Source organism: Manis javanica, chromosome 12 (genome assembly GCF_040802235.1).
Source record: "Manis javanica isolate MJ-LG chromosome 12, MJ_LKY, whole genome shotgun sequence".
Taxonomy (NCBI): Eukaryota; Metazoa; Chordata; class Mammalia; order Pholidota; family Manidae; genus Manis; species Manis javanica.
This window is the reverse complement of record NC_133167.1, coordinates 51,445,648-51,462,620: the sequence shown is the minus strand read 5'-3', so window position 1 is coordinate 51,462,620 and position 16,973 is coordinate 51,445,648. Positions and strand designations below refer to the sequence as shown.

General features: G+C 35.1%; 1 protein-coding gene across 2 annotated transcripts in view; it reads right to left on the bottom strand.

Moving 5' to 3' along the window:
- NCKAP1 (NCK associated protein 1) overlaps positions 1–16,973 on the bottom strand; it is a 113,216-nt gene that overhangs the window by 14,642 nt on the left and 81,601 nt on the right. For both annotated transcript variants that reach the window (XM_073218584.1, XM_073218585.1), the window contains 4 exons: positions 15,040–15,258; positions 14,697–14,827; positions 14,334–14,431; positions 424–517 (listed from right to left, as the gene is read on the bottom strand). In XM_073218584.1, the coding sequence (XP_073074685.1) occupies positions 424–517; positions 14,334–14,431; positions 14,697–14,827; positions 15,040–15,258 (542 nt within the window). The remainder of the gene's footprint in view (positions 1–423; positions 518–14,333; positions 14,432–14,696; positions 14,828–15,039; positions 15,259–16,973) is intronic.

The following is a 16,973-nucleotide window of genomic DNA, read 5'->3' as shown; positions in this document are numbered from 1 at the left end:
GTAATGGTTACATGGATATACATATTTCTCAAAACCCATCACACTGTTCACTTAAATGTGTGCATCTCATAAGTAAATAATACCTAAAATTGATTTTTATTAAGTTACAGACTCAAAAGTTAATTCTCCTTTAATCTAATAGCATTTATTGTACTAAATTTAATGTGTTCATGAACTAACTGATAATGATAATAGTCGTGAAATAGTTGACAGATGGTACTAAGAATATGCTTTTTAAAAAGCGTGAAACAGATAAGCCATATATTTATGTTTACAAGATCCTTTGTATGCAAAAATTTTCTAGTCCTTTTCCTAAACTACTTTTCACAGCTTACTATTTATTTTTACAAAATTTGAGCAAAAGCTAACTACTGAATATCAAAGTCTTCTTAAGGCTTATAAAAAGTATCAGGAGCTACCCACATGATAATCTCTTAAAGAGTGCAGCCATCTGGTCTGGTTTGTCAAAGCTGGTCCTCATTTGTGTGAGCACATCAACATTTTCCACCACAAGTTTCTAAAAAAGAGAAAGATCCTAAATCAGGCAAAGACATCCTTGTGTTAATGAGATAAGAGCATGCTTGAAAATTACAATCTGTCAAGTAGGAAACAACTCATAAAATCCAGATGCTCTATGCTACATATTTTTGTTATTTTAATTGAAGAATCTTAAAATTATTTACATAGGATTAGTGCCTATTTCAGTTTACAAACTCAGAAGGGAGGAATTCAGGAAAAAGCAATAAAGATAAATAGTAAGATAAAGGATTACCTTATACGAGATACAGACAGCATCGATAATAAAAAACAGACACTGAAGTGGATATAGAAAGCAATAAATTCCAACAAAAACCAAAAGAACTTGCTAAAGCTGAAGTTGGCCAAAGACAGCTTAGAGTTCATCACTGGATATATGCAATTGGAAGGGGAATACTTGTCCAGATATGATAGCACTTCATGAGAATTATAATACAGCCATGTTTCCCAGCAAAAATTTATAAAATGGAAGTAACAACTATCTACTTTTTCAGGGACCACTGAGAAAAATGAAGAGAAAAGAAGGAAGGGATATAAGTAAGGGTAGGGAATGAAGGGTATACTCAAGAAAGCATAACTCATTAAAGAATGTTTTTCTTAAGAAGAATATTAGAAAAGTAATTTAGTTTAAAAATTGTAACTAAAATAAATACAATTAATTTGAGTCTGGCAGAGATAATGACTATATGTATTTAAAATACCCAGGGCAACATATATCCAGGCTTCATCCCTGAGTATTTCAATTCAGTAGGCCTGTGTGAAGATGTGGCAAGCATATTGTTAAAAATGCCATAATGGATTTGTTACAAGCCCAAGGCTGATGACAACTGATTTAAGGGGGGCATGAAACACTCTGCAGAAAATCTGTAAACATCATTTTTCCTGTACTAGTATGAATTTTGTTTAGGTTACCTGATATGACAGGCATACCCTGGAGATACTGCAGGTTCAGTTCCAGACCACCACAATAAAGCAAGTACCACAATAGAGCAAGCCAAATGAATTTTTTGGTTTCCCAGTGCATATAAAAGTTATGTTTACACTATACTGCAGTCTACTAAGAGTGCAAATAATATTATATAAAAAAAGTACACATACCTTAATTTAAAAATATTTTATTGCTAAAGATGCTAACCATCATCTGAACTTTCAGTAACCCATAATTACTGATCACACTTCACCATAAGAAATATAATAATAAAAACGTCTGAAATGTTGTAAAAATTACCAAAACATGACAAGGACACAAAGTGAGCAAATGCTGTTGGAGAAAGGGTGCCAACAAGACTTGCTTGACGCCACAAACCTTCAGTTGTAAAAAGCTCACTATCTGTGAAGTACAATAAAGTGAAGCACAATAAAACAAGATATGCCTGTACTTCAGATTATTTCTTTTTGTTCCTATCAGATGTTCAGCTCCAGTTACTTTATTCACTAAATTCAACTTCTATAGTCTCTGATTAAGCTGCTCCTCTCTCTGGGGCTAATATACTACTTGTCTAAATCTAAAACAGAATTCAAACAATGTATACTCAAACTATATGCCAAACCCTGACAGTATCCTGTACCTTGAATATAATGTCACATATCAGTGAATTAGATACCAATGAATATTTAATGCACCGTTATCTTATATGCCATTAAGAAAAAACTACCAATTAAACTGACACAGTATTTTCTAATCATTTAACTTTGACACATACAATTTCTGAAATATAGAACAACTATGTTTTAGAATCAATAAATTAGAGTTTATATTTAATAGTAAGAATATGGAAATCACTTTCAAACTCCTATACTAGGCAATTTACAAACAATCCCATTACCCTGATCCAAATGAGGTGATATTCCAGTTTTACAATTGAGAAAACTAAGGTTTAGAGCGGTTAGATAACTTGCCTAAAGTTAAAAAGATATGAAATAGTGGAATATGAATTCAGGTATGTCTGATTTAAAAATTCATGCTCTGAACCCCTAAGGAAATGGTTTCCGACCTTCAGTATCTATCAGAATGACCTGGAGGGCTTACTACTGAAAACACACACTGCTGGGTCCTAGACCCTCAAGTTCTCATTTAGCAAGTCTGAGGTAGGACTGAAAACTGTTCATTTCAAACAAGTTCCAAGTGCTGTTGGTGCTGAAGGCCACACTTCAGGAGCTGTGACACTAAAGCAGGTGTTTGTACATTACTCTTTGAAAAAAAAAAGTTAACAATGTCTCCTTTTGAAAGTAAGTTTATATATTAAAATTTTTCCTTTTCTTCTTCAACTGCATCCTGAAACAAAGAGCCCTCTACATATATAAAGCAGTGATTAGTATCATTGGTGAATGGAATGAAAAGTGGAAATAACAGGAATTACTGATTAAATGATTCAGAATAAGCTAAAAACATTAAGTAAAAACATCAAGTACTAAAAAGCTTGGTTTTCTGTTAAAAAGAAACTGTTGAATTCTTAGCATAATTGGTATTTAAATTTCCTATTTCACTTGAAAAAAACCTAATAGGACCCTGTGAAGAAGTAGAAGAACTGATATGTAAAATACCAAAACAATTCTTTTGGCAATATTGGAAAGAGAAATTGATGCAATGGGCACAACTCCAAATGAAACACCTCAAGAATCCGATAAGGACAGAAGACTGGTTGTTTTCTTCCTCAGAAAGTAATGTACCACCTTTTACCGTGAGAACACTGCAGAAATGTTGACTATGTCTGACACACAATTTTATTCACAACCATTAAATACAATGAAGCACTTCTTTCTGTCTTGGCACACTAATTTACTCTTTGAAACAAAAAAGTTCTCAAGGTAAAACAAGAATTAAAACAATTAAAGGCTTCTTTAAGATAAAAAGATGCAGCCACATAATAACTAGTTTATGTTAATTTTAGATTAAATATAAAAAATGAAATAGAGAAAAATAAAACCTAAGAAGTTATAGAATGATCTTAAAAATACATAATTACACACACAAAATTTTATGCCCTAATTTCAAAAAGACTAAAATGCTATTAGAGGCATCATTACACTCTAATGCATGGAGTATGAGCTACAATCTCTTCAGAGATATTTGGCAGTATCAGAAGGAATCTGATCCACTTAAAAAAATCATTCCTATAGAAATGCTCAAGTAAGTATATAAACTATGTTGAAGTTCTAGTTAAATGTAGAGAATTCTATACATATGTCTAAAACTCTGCTTCCAGAAACCCACTAACTTTTGAGAAAAGAAAAGAAAGGCATAAACCTACAATAACTAAGAAAATAGTTGAAACAAGATCAAATGAGAGATGTGAAGAAACTTTTAGAAGATGTAAAGCAGAGCAAAGAATAAGTAGAGATGGGAAATTATCAGCAAGCTCCTGTAGGAGAGATATAATGTAGTAGGCAAGTTAATGCATGCCTCAAGATCCAAGCAGGGCTCAGAAACTGTAGCAGTGTAATGGAAACGAAAGACTAAGATTGAAAACAGAAGAGTTTTTACATGTCTGTAGGGCTGGGGAGTTGTCAGGTGTTGTTACACATCTAACTTCACACCATCTTAAGAAGACCAACAAGGAGGACTAAATTCAGGAACACCAAAACAGAAGGTGGCAGAAGAGAGAAGGGGATAGAAGGGCCTAAGACAGCCAACTAGATGTATTGACCTACCTCCACCCTCCACTGATTTCCAATAGACTTCCCTATATAGCTGGAGGTCAGTGTTAGACAAATTATTTGAAGGATTCACTTGAAGCCTAGAATGAAGACACCTTTCTCCAGAGAGGATTTTTGTTAGCTTCTGCCACACACCTTGGGACCCTACTAATAATCTAGGACCCCTTAATCAGGTTCAAGACGATAGACTCCTTGGAGCACCAACAGGGCTACAAATCCTGGGGAAGGGTGAATCATTTCTACTTCACTGATACCATGGTGATACAAGAACCCTTTGGGGTGTCTATGTAAAGGTGGAGAGGAATGTAGGCAGACTTCCCACTCCCCACTTTGGGCAAGCTTTGGGTTTTTATTATTGACCCCTTTGCTCAATAAGGCCACAAAAACTTACACCTTAATTTCATAAATGTTATTGCTGGAACAGCTAATGTCCTCAGGTCAAAAGGGGCTTCCAGTTAGGCTTATGTGTCTGAGTTCCCACACTCTCCTTGCTTTTAGCTTAGAAAACCTATCTTTTTAGCTCATCTTTAAAAGATTCTGTTTCTTCATATGTCTCTCCAGTTTTTCAAGTTTTCATTAAGAGAAAAGGTGCTCTAAATAACCTAGTCTAATACTGGAAGCAAAAATCTATGTTATTTTGACTCTGTAATTTCATAAATTAGGTTATTCTAAGGAAAGCAATTTTATGGGACACAAACTACAAAAAAAAGTTAGAATCATCTCCAACAGACTGAGTACTTTTGGAGATTTATCTCAATGACATAGAATAATATGCAACACACTGAACTTGTTTATATGAAACATTATATTATGATGATTTCTTATGTAATAAAATACAAGAATACACATTAAACTATGTCTCAGTGCACAGAGGCTGAGAATACAAAATCATGAATAACACCTTCTCCAGTTGTTAATAATACACAAGTAGCTGAATCCAGAGAAACCTAGATTACATCTTGGGGTTGTTAAGAAGCATCTCTAAGAAAATTGTTGTCAAGCACTGTGGAAACCCAGAAAACTGAATCCTTAGGACTAGCTTTGTTTTGAAGAAACCTAAATGACGAAGGCTCAATGCTACAAATGTAAAGCTTTCATATTTATGGTTGACCACATGAAGAAGACTTTTGAAAAATGTTTAATCAAATTGGGATTTACTACTTGAGAAGCAAAAAGTGAAAACAGAAAGCCCCTAAATACTAAAACATAATCATATGGTTTTTATAAAGTGTTCCTACAACTAACAATAAATCATTAATAAAATATCCAAGTTTTTATAATGCTAAAATGAAAAGTCACATCAAGTAAGAAGAATCATGTAAGATTTCTAAAATAATAAAATCAAAAGTTTCAGAGAAAAAAGTTTTAGTATCCTGAACCATCTTGGTTTTAGAGCACAATAACATATAATAAGAAACCCAAGCTAATTCATATCCATGTATTCATAAGAGACAATGAATCTAAGCTCTTACACAAAAAGTTTCTTATCTAGGCTTTTGATGCAGTTTTGATATTATCAAATATTTGAAAAAGAATTCAACCAAGAAACAATACTCTAGAGTCAGAAAATTCAACAGCATTAAAAAAGAAGTCAACATCATTTATTCTTATCACATCACTTTTAAATTGCTCAAGATATCAGAAAGAAAATACAGTCACTACAAGATATAAGAGAGTTAATGTTAAAACATAAGCTCCTTCCATTTCTTTTCAAGACCAAGAATGTATCTGATTAACATTAATACTTAAGGACAGTTAAGTATTAACAGCTAAGACAGTTAAGTGTACAAAACAATTACTAAAAGATTATGACAAAATTGGAACTAAAAAAAAATCAGGAAAAGATGCACAGTATCTAATGAGATAAATTCTTAAAAGCAACACTTGAGTCTGAAAAAAAAAAACTGTACAAAATAAAGATTTGGAGAGCTAAGGTTCAAGGTCAGTGTAAGTGGGGAAAAAAAAAACTTATCTGATTGTACGTTGACTCTGAATAGTATGGTACAGATACCAAAAAAGCTAATGCTATCTAAACTATATTAGCAAGTATAACATATCAGGAGTAGGCAAGTATATGCTCACTAATCAAATCTCTAGATAAAGTTTATCCTCAGATGAGTACTGTAAAGGACTCATAGACAGACATCAATACAGAGAAATCCAAATAGACCAATATTTATTACTACATCAAAATACTCAACACCCACATTAAATGGCAAAGAAGCACTAAAAACACTAACAATTCTTTAAATACCTATGTATTTAGTCTGAAATAAAAAACAGTTGGAGAAGGGCAGAGAAAAGATGGCAGTGTACGTAGTGTGGTGGTAATCTCCTCACAAAACTAAACATATTTTGAAAATACAGCAAATACAACTATTCCTAAAAGAGCAACCAGAAGTAATGGTACACCAGCCAGTCTACATTTGGGAGAAATCAACATCTCACGGAAAAGGGTAAAGTAAAAAGCCGCGATCCCAGCACTCCCCCAACCCCATCTTACCAGTGGGAGGGAAAGAATCAGAGTGGGGAGGAAGTGGAAACACAGGACTGCTAAATACCCAGCCCTAGAAATCTGCCCCAGGAGCACAGACCCACATTGCATGGTGCTCTGGAGATTAGAGGGGCTGAAAACCAAAGTCAGAGACTAAGAGACTGTGAACAGGTTCCCACAGCCTGCTGACCTGGGAAAAAAGAAGAGCAGGCACTTTGAAACACTTCTCAAGAGTCAGAAGGCTGCTAACGGGGCAACGGTTTAGAAGGAACAGGTGGACATAATCGTCCTGGCATACTCAGCCCAGGAGCTTCACGCGCCTTATCCCCCTGGTTGGCAATGCAGCCCCGAGGCCCCTCACTGCAATAGGCAGCCGCCTCCCACTCCTTCCTCCCGGCCGGCACCTGCACAGACACCGGCTGTCTCCACCATGGCTACAGACCAGCTGGGGGAAGCCCAGCCTACAGCAACTACACAGCTTAATGCACAGTCTTCTTCCTGCATGTGCCTAACTGGGCCAGACCCAAAGGCTTCTCCCTGCATGCAGTTAGCTGGCACAGACAGTGGAGACAGGCGCTGAGACCAAAGGCACGAAAGGGCTTTGTTCTCACAGCAGAAACTGCGCCATTCTCCAGCAACCCCTGCCATCACCCTAGGCCATCCCGACGGCCACCCTACCATGGCAGTTTAGGGGATTAACCCAGAGGCCACTCCCTACATGGGGTAAACCAGCACAGACAGCGGAGACAGGCATGGTGTCCGGCAAGCAGGAAGACTTTCTCTTCGCAGCTAACACCTGTGACACTAGCCAGCAACCACTCCCATCACTCCAGGAAAAGGAAGAAGAACCCTGTTCAATCCCCAAATCCCTCAAATACCAGAGAGAGGGCTCGGTGGGACTGGAATCACCAATCTTCCTGAAAAAGAATTCAAAATAAAAGTCATAAGCATACTAATGGAGCTACAGGAAAATATTCAAGAGCAAAGGGATGAATTCAGGAGGGAGATAACTGAAATAGAACAATTAAGGGATTTAAAAGCAGGTTAGGTGAGATAGAGGAGACAGTTAATGGAATAGAAATCAGGTAACAGGACTACAGAGAAGCTGAGGCAGAGAGAGAAAAAAGGATCCCTGGGAATGAAAAAATATTAAGACAACTGAGTGACCAATCCAAAAGGAACAATATTGACATTACAGGGGCACCAGAAGGAGAGAAAAAGGGATAAAAGTGTCTTTGAAGAAATAATTGCTGAAAATTTCCCCAATATGGGGAAGGAAATAAGTCTCACAGGCCATAGAAGTCCACAGATCTCCCAACACAAGGGACCCAAGGAGGACAACACCAAGACATATAATAATTAAAATGGCAAAGATCAAAGACAAGGACAGAGTATTAAAAGCAGCCAGATAGAGAAAAAAGATAACCTACAAAGGAAAACCCATCAGGCTATCATCAGACTTAACAAAAACCTTACAGGCCAGAAGGGAATGTCATGATATATTTAATGTAATGAAATAGAAGGGCCTTGAAGCAAGAAAACTCTACCCACCAAGTTTATCATTTAAATTTGAAGGAGAGATTAAACAATTCCCAGATAAGCAAAAATTGAGGGAATTTACCTCCCACAAACCATCTCTACAGTGTATTTTAAAGGGACTGCTCTAGATGGAAGTGTGGCTAATACTAAATAGCTGTCACCAGACAAAATAAAACAACAGCAAAGGAAGTAGACAAACTAAATAGTAACCAAATGCAAAATTAAATCAGCTATCCACAAACTCAGTCAAAGGATACACAAACAGAACAAAATATGATACATAACATATAAAGAGTGGAGGAAGAAGAAAAAGAAGGGAGCGAAAAAGAATCATCAGACTGTGTTTTTAATACTGTAATAAGTGAGTTAAGACCGCTAGATAGTAAAGAAGCTGCCCTTAAACCTTTGATAGCCATGAATCTAAAGCCTGCAGTGGTAATAAGTACATGCGTATCGATAATCACCCTAAATGTAAATGGACTGAATGCACCAAACAAAAGACACAGAGTTAGAATGAATAACAAAGCAAGACTCATCTACATGTTTGCCTACAAGAGACCCACTTCAAACCCAAAGACATACACAGATTAAAAGTGAAGGGATGGAAAAAGATACTTTGTGCAAACAATAGGGAGAAAAAAGCAAGTGTTACAGTACTTGTATCAGATAAAAACTTCAAAACAAAGAAAGTAACAAGAAACAAAGAAAGGTATTACATAATGATAAAGGGGTCAGTCCAATAAGGGGATATAACCATTATAAATATTTATGCACCCAATACAGGAGCACCTATATATGTGAAACAAATACTAACACAATTAAAGGGGGAAACAAAATGAAATGCTTTCATTTTAGGAGACTTCAACACACCACTCACTCCAAAGCACAGATCAACCAGACAGAAAGTAGGTGAACAACTTATTAGAGCAGCACTGAACAACACATTAGAGCAGATGGACCTAACAGACATCTACAGAACACTCCACTGAAAAGCAGCTGAATACACAATCTTCTAAAGTGCACATGGAACATTTTCAAGAATAGACTAAATACTAGACCACAAAAAGAGCCTCAGTAAATTCAAAAAGATTGAAATTGTACCAACCAACTTCTCAGATCACAAAGGTATGAAACTAGAAAAAACTGTACAAAGAAAACAAAAAGGCTCACAAACACATGGAGGCTTAACAACATGCTCCTAAATAATTAATAAATCAATGACCAAATTAAAACAGATCAAGCAATATATGAAGACAAATGAAAACTACAGCACAACACCCCAACTTCTGTGGGACACAGCAAAGGCAGTTCTAAGAGGAAAGTATATAGCAATCCAGGCCTATTTAAAGAGGGAAGAACAATCCCAAATGAGCAGTCTAAATTTACAATTATTGGAACTCGAAAAACAAATGAGGGCCAAAGTCAGTAGAAGGAGGGACATAATAAAGATCAGAGGAGAAATAAATAAAAGTTAGAAGAATAAAACAATAGAAAAAAATCAATGAAATGAAGAGCTGGTTCTTTGAGAAAATGGACAAAATATATAAACCTCTAGCCAGATTTACCAAGAAAAAAAGAGAATCTACACACATAAACAGAATCAGAAATGAGAAAGGAAAAATCACTATGGACACCACAGAAATACAATTAATTATTAGAGAATACTATGAAAACTTATATGCTAACAAACTGGATAACCTAGAAGAAATGGACAGCTTTCTAGAAAAATACAACCTTCCAAGATTGACCCAGGAAGAAACAGAAAATTTGAACAGACCAATTATCAGCATGGAAATCGGATTGGTAATGAAAAAATACCCAAGAACAAAACTCCTGGACCAGATGGCTTCACTGCTGCATTTTATCAGACATTTAGAGAAGACACAGTACCCATTCTGCTTAAAGTTTTCCAAAAAAAGAAAAGGAGGAACTAATTCCAAAGTCATTCTATGAAGCCAACATCACTCTAATACCAAAACCAGGCAAAGACATCACAAAAAAAGACTACAGACCAATATCCCTGATGAACATAGATGCAAAAATACTCAACAAAATATTAGCAAACTGAATTCAAAAATACATCAAGAGGATCATACATCATGATCAAGTGGGATTCATCCCGGGATGCAAGGACGGCCCAACATTAAAAAATCCATCAATATCATCCACTAGATCAATAAAAAGGACAAAAATCACATGACCATCTCCATAGATGCTGAAAAAGCATTTGACAAAATTCAACATCCATTCATGATAAAAACTCTCCAACAAAATGGGTATAGATGGCAAGAACCTCAACATAATAAAGCCCAATATGACAAACCCACAGCCAACATCATAGTTAACAGGGAAAAGCTGAGAGCTTTTCCTCTAAGATCAGGAAGAAGACAAGGACGCCCACTCTCCCTGCTTTTATTCAACATAGTACTGGAGGTCCTAGCCACGGCAATCAGACAAAACAAAGTAATAAAAGGCATCCTGATTGGTAAGGAAGAAGTTAAACTGTCACAGTTTGCAGATGACATGATATTGTACATAAAAAACCTGAAAGAATCCACTCCAAAATTACTAGAACGAATATCTGAATTCAGCAAAGTTGCAGGATACAAAATTAATACACAGAAATCAGCTGAATTCCTATACACTAACAATGAACTAGTGGAAAGAGAAATCAGGAAAACAATTCCATTCACAATTGCATCAAAAAGAATAAAATACTTATGAATAAACCTAACCAAAGAAATGAAAGACCTTTATCCTGAGAAGTAGAAGACAACTTGAGAGAAATTAAAGAGGACACTAACAAATGGAAACTCATCCCATGCTCTTGGCTAGCAAGAATTAATATTGTCAAAACAGCCATCCTGCCTAAAGCAATCTACAGATTCAATGCAATCCCGATCAAAATACTGGCAGCATTCTTCAATGAACTTGAACAAATAGTTCTAAAATTCATATGGAACCAAAAAAGACCCTGAACAGCCAAAGCAATCCTGAGAAGGAAGAATAAAATGGGGGAGATCTCACTCCCCAACTTCAAGCTCTACTACAAGGCCACAGTAATCAGGACACTTTGGTACTGGCACAAGAACAGACCCATAGACCTATGGAACAGACTAGAGAGTCCAGATATATACCCAAGCATATATGGTTAATTACTATACTATAAAGGAGCCATGGATATACAATGGGGAAATGACAGCCTCTTCAACAACTGGTGTTGGCAAAACTGGGCAGCTACATGTAAGAGAATGAAATTGGATTACTGTCTAACTCTATACACAAAAGTAAACTCAAAATGGATCAAAGACCTGAATATAAGTCATGAAACCATAAAACTCTTAGAAGAAAACATAGGCAAAACTCTCTTGAATATAAACATGAGCAACTTTTTCATTAGCATATCTCCCCAGACAAGGTAAACAAAAGCAAAAATGAACACAAAGAACCATATCAAAGTAAAAAGCTTCTGTACAGCAAAGGACACCATCAGCAGAACAAAAGGGCATCCTACAGTATGGGAGAATATATTCATAAATGATATACCCGATAAAGGGTTGACATCCACAATACATAAAGAACTCATGCACCTTAACAACGAAAAAGCAAATAATCCAATTAAAGAATGGGCAGAGGATCTGAACAGATACTTCTCCAAAGAAAAAATTCAGATGGCCAACAGACACATGAAAAGATGCTCCACATCACTAAGCATCAGAGAAATGCAAATTAAAACCACAATGAGATAGCACCTCACACCAGTTAGGATGGCCAACATCCAAAAGACAAATAACAACAAATGCTGGTGAGGATGTGGAGAAAGGGGAACCGTCCTACACTGCTGGTGGGAATGTAAATTAGTTCAACCATTGTGGAAAGCAGTATGGAGGTTCCTCAAAAAACTAAAAACAGAAATACCATTTGACCCAGGAATTCCACTCCTAGGAATTTACCCTAAGAAAACAGGATTACAGATTCAAAAAGATATATGCATCCCTATGTTTATCGTAGCACTATTTACAATAGCCAACGTATGGAAGCAACCTAAGTGTCCATCAGTAGATGACTGGATAAAAAAGAAGAGGTGGGACATACACACAATGGAATATTATTCAGCCATAAGAAGAAAACAAATCCTACCATTTTCAACAACATGGATGGAGCTAGAGGGTATGCTCAGTGAAATAAGCCAAGTGGAGACAGACAAGTACCAAATGATTTCACTCATATGTGGAGTATAACAACAAAGCAAAAACTGAAGGAACAGAACAGCAGCTGACTCACAGAACCCAAGAATGGACTAACAGTTACCAAAGGGAAAGGGACTGGGAAGGGTGGGTTAGAAGGGAGGGAGAAGAGGAATAAGGGTCATTAGGATTATCACACATAATGTGGGGGGCATGGGAACAGCGGTACAGCACAGAGAAGACAAGTAGTGACTCTATAGCATCTTAGTGTGCTGATGGACAGGGACTGTAATGGGGTATGTGGTGGGGACTTGATAATGGGGGAATGTAGCAACTACAATGTTGCGCGTGTGACTGTGTATCAATGATATCTTAATAAAAAATAAATAAATAAAAATAAAAAATAGTTGGCAAAAACACAATTACTGGGCCATAATTCTTTTATTATCTCAGTCTCAAAGGAACACAAGAAAGTAAACTTTCAATGAAATATTTGTTACTTGAGAACAGTAGTATAGAAAAGAGATCATGTATTTACAGGGGAATGAGTCTAATAATAAGAATGACTTTGGTTATAAAGAACCAAAACTAACTTTCAACATGCGTGTTTTTAAAACTATATAAAGTGTGTATTTAAAACCTTCATTTATAGAGTATCTAAAACTTGACTTTTATATAAGACTTACAGAACATTCTTTTTAAAAAGAACAATGAGAGAATAAAGACATTATGAACAGCAAATAATATTTACTCAGAACTTATTGTTTGTCAGGCATGGTGCTGAGTACTAAGCATCTGACATGGATTGCCTCATATACTTCTCTCAAAGTAAAAGCTTAGTGAGCTTAAACTTTGCCCAAAGCCAAAGCTCATAAATGACAGGACTGAAATTCAGGACAACCTGACTTGTGTTCTTAAAGTAACTTAAGTTTACTTAAAAGTAAACTTGAGTTCTTAATCACTGAGTAATAATGCTTTTCCTTTCAGTCATGCTGACTCCTGTCATCTGGTACTCACACAACAAAATATTATTTGCCTTGCAGACATTGGCTTATCCAAATATTTGTTCAATTTTCAGTAAATCAAGATTATTACATTTAGACCTCTTGGTGCTACATCAGAAATGCCATGTTCTTTATCAGTGCTACGTACCATATTCTTAACAAATTTAAAATGCAAAGTCAAATTTATTTGATAAATTAAAAATACAAGTAACCACCAAAAAATTTCACAAATTGAGAAAGGCGTGTTTCAAAACATGTTTTTTCTATTCTGTTCATAAGTTCAAAAGTTTTAGTGGCCCAAATTCAAATTCTTTCAAAAAGTAGATAGCTATTAAATACACAGATTTATTCAATATAAATCACTTTAGCACTGGGATATTTCTAAAAGGCTTTAAATAAAAGGTAATTTAAAATGTGTTGCTTCAGCTTTTACACCTTTATTTAAAATGCTAAGTATTCTAAAGACATTTTTAATCCCGTTTAAAGAGCATAATGTAAAGGATGTTTCATAAGAAAATACATTAAGCCTAATATTTGTATTATAATCTCTGTAAAGTCACAAATTCAAACTACAAATTTAAAAAAATGACTGGCTAGAATTTTGAATGTGGTCATTCAAAACAAAGCATCATGGTACAATGGAATGAAGACTTGTCCAAAAGTCAAAACTGAATTTCAGACCCCTTTAAGCAAGTGAACTTACCTCTGTAGGCTTTTTTAGTTTTTTCATCTCTAAATCAGAACTATACAAAGATGCTACTGAAAAGGCCATGCTAGCTCACTAATTTTATTTACATCTGAGAACTTTCATGTCAACATAAAGTAATTAACACTCTAGACTTGCTGCTCATATTCTTGAATTGTTCTTCAGAAATTATTTAAGAGTTAAAATTGATTTAAAATAAACTGTATTACCTTAAGTTCAGCAACTTGTGAAGAAATATGCCACATAAGGCTTTCACTTAGGAACTTCATACCATATGGGCCTAGCAGTTCTGATAATGACCTCATTTCTGAAAGGAAATGTTATTCATTTTATACTCTGAGCAAATACATGAGAAAATGAACTTAACATATTGGAACATTCCATTACAGAAGCAAATTATTAATGCAAAAACCTGAGGAAAGTCTCTAAAATAAAAAAGGTAACACAAATGCAAAGGTTACGTCTAAGATACAATGTATGTTTATGCATAACTGAATGAGAATAGTCATAACAGAATTAAAAGCCAAAGAAGAATGAAATCTTCATACTCCAAACCATAAATTATTGTTCACCTGATATGTCAGAATATTCCTCTGCATTGAATGTTAATTCATTTTCTGTAGGTAAGTTCACAAATGCTTTCATCGCAGGGAAATAAGCTATATGACCATTGCTGACTTGTCTTAACAAAGTTTCCAAGTACCTAAGGAGAAAAGTAAATTTATAACCAAGAGAAATTAATTGCTTAATTCAAAATTTATTAGGGTATACATTCCTGTATATACTTTTAAGGTGACAGGTAACTTAACATACATGATATTTATCCTTAAAAAAAAACTTTCCTAAGTAGTTCATTTTATAGTTAATAATAAGGAAATTTTGTTATTAATTCAAATTTCTAAACGTATTCCTTACCAATTTGTGTATAGACTTGTAATAGTTGGCTCTCCATGACTGTCTAAGTGTTGTGTTTGTTGAAGAAGAACATTATTAAATACTCTTGTAATATCAATTTGCACATAGTTTTCTATGGACTGGAGTACAGTCATGTAAGCTCTTACACTTGTTAGAAGCTCTGATGGTTTTGCAATTTCCTGTGTGGCTTGGTTATACATAGTCATTCCAACAATCGACCTGGGGGTGGTGGGAAGAAGAAAAGAGTTATGAGTTTTGCAGTTCTGTAAATATGCCACTCAACCTAGGACCTCTAATAGTAAATAAATAAATGATAAAGTTAATTTTAAATAGAATTTTTAACAAAGCCATGAAATTGCTACTATAGTTATCTTATGAAGAAACAACACAACAAAAGAATGAACACCTAAAAGCTACAATGAAATGGGAATACAAGTGCCTAAAAAATTCTAAGGACATCAGTAATAAAAATGACTTAAGGATACAGAGTTTAAAAAAATGTTTTAATATGATGTCTGTAACAACTACAATAAAATATTTAGTCTATAGATTGAGTTCATCTGGCACTGCAATATACTACCAGTTTTTATTTTTTTTAGGCTTTACATATATTACCTATAATCCTCGTATTTAATAATCATACTATGTAGCTGTTATTGTCCCATTTCACAGATGTAAAAAACTAAGGCGCAGAACTAGTAAACTGATCATGATCACTTTATTTGCAAGTGGCAGATCTACGGTTTGACTCCACATCTGCCTGCCTTAGTGATGCCTCTCAACAAAATGCATGAGAGTCAAAACAACTGAACAAATAGGAAAACTTTATTGTCCTTTAATCACTCACAGCACATAACACAGTTCTGCTTGGTTTATATCCCAAGAAACTGTACAAGCCTAAAAGGAAACACAAATTTATGAAATATTTTTCTGTGACCTTTTCTTATATTTGCCACCCTTATTTTCCCTCCTTAAAATTCCCTGAGCATTACTGTAAAGATCTTAGACTTGTATTTGTAAGGATGAATCTGAAGAAAACAGACCAGTAGAAAACCCACCAGTAAAACAGTCCCAGAAGAACTCAAGACAAAATTTGCTATCCTTGTATACAACTCCCCAGTCCTAAGATTGTGCTCAAGTGATCAGCAAAAATCAACCAACTAATATAAGCTCTTTGTCCTGTCATAAACATCTTCCCCAAGTAAACAACTTCACAGCCTTGCCACGATCCTGATCACAAAGTAATGTTTGTCAAAAGAACATTTGTTTCTCTGTAGATTAACAGACCAGACTATTTAAAAAAGGAAAAAAAGGGAGTTGTAAATTGAACCCAACTTTCCACGCTCCACTCTACCACCCCCCCACAGTTGAGAATAATAAATACCAGAGGGCATAATATCCCCTTGGTCTAAATATTAGAGCATTCTGGGCTTCCCTGTCAGGATACCTGCCTAACTAAAGGAGGGCAAAAACCAGTCTATGTTCAACACCACACTCTTCTCTAATCAAGTGAATACTTAACACTCAATTTAGTGCCCACTTACACACTCTCCTATTTTGTTCTCTAATTATTGTAATCTTCTCACCAACTAAAGCTCTAAGCTTTATCTCTTTCATTACTATTCATAGTACTTAACACAATGTTAAGCATATAGTACAAATACCACACTACAGATATAGTAACAAATACTTGCTAATGACTACAAAACTTTGAAAAATCTTTGGCAATTTATAAATTGCTTAAAAGCCTTCAAGAACAATTCATCAAATCAGTATTTTCTTTAATAATGTGTGACTTCAGAAAAAAGTTGAAGCAACATTTATAAAACTAAAGTTTCTAACATCACATGCAATATTATTCCAAGAAATACATACATATGCAGCTTATAAAACCCTAATTAGAATTGAGTGCTTCAGGAGTTTAGAATTCCACT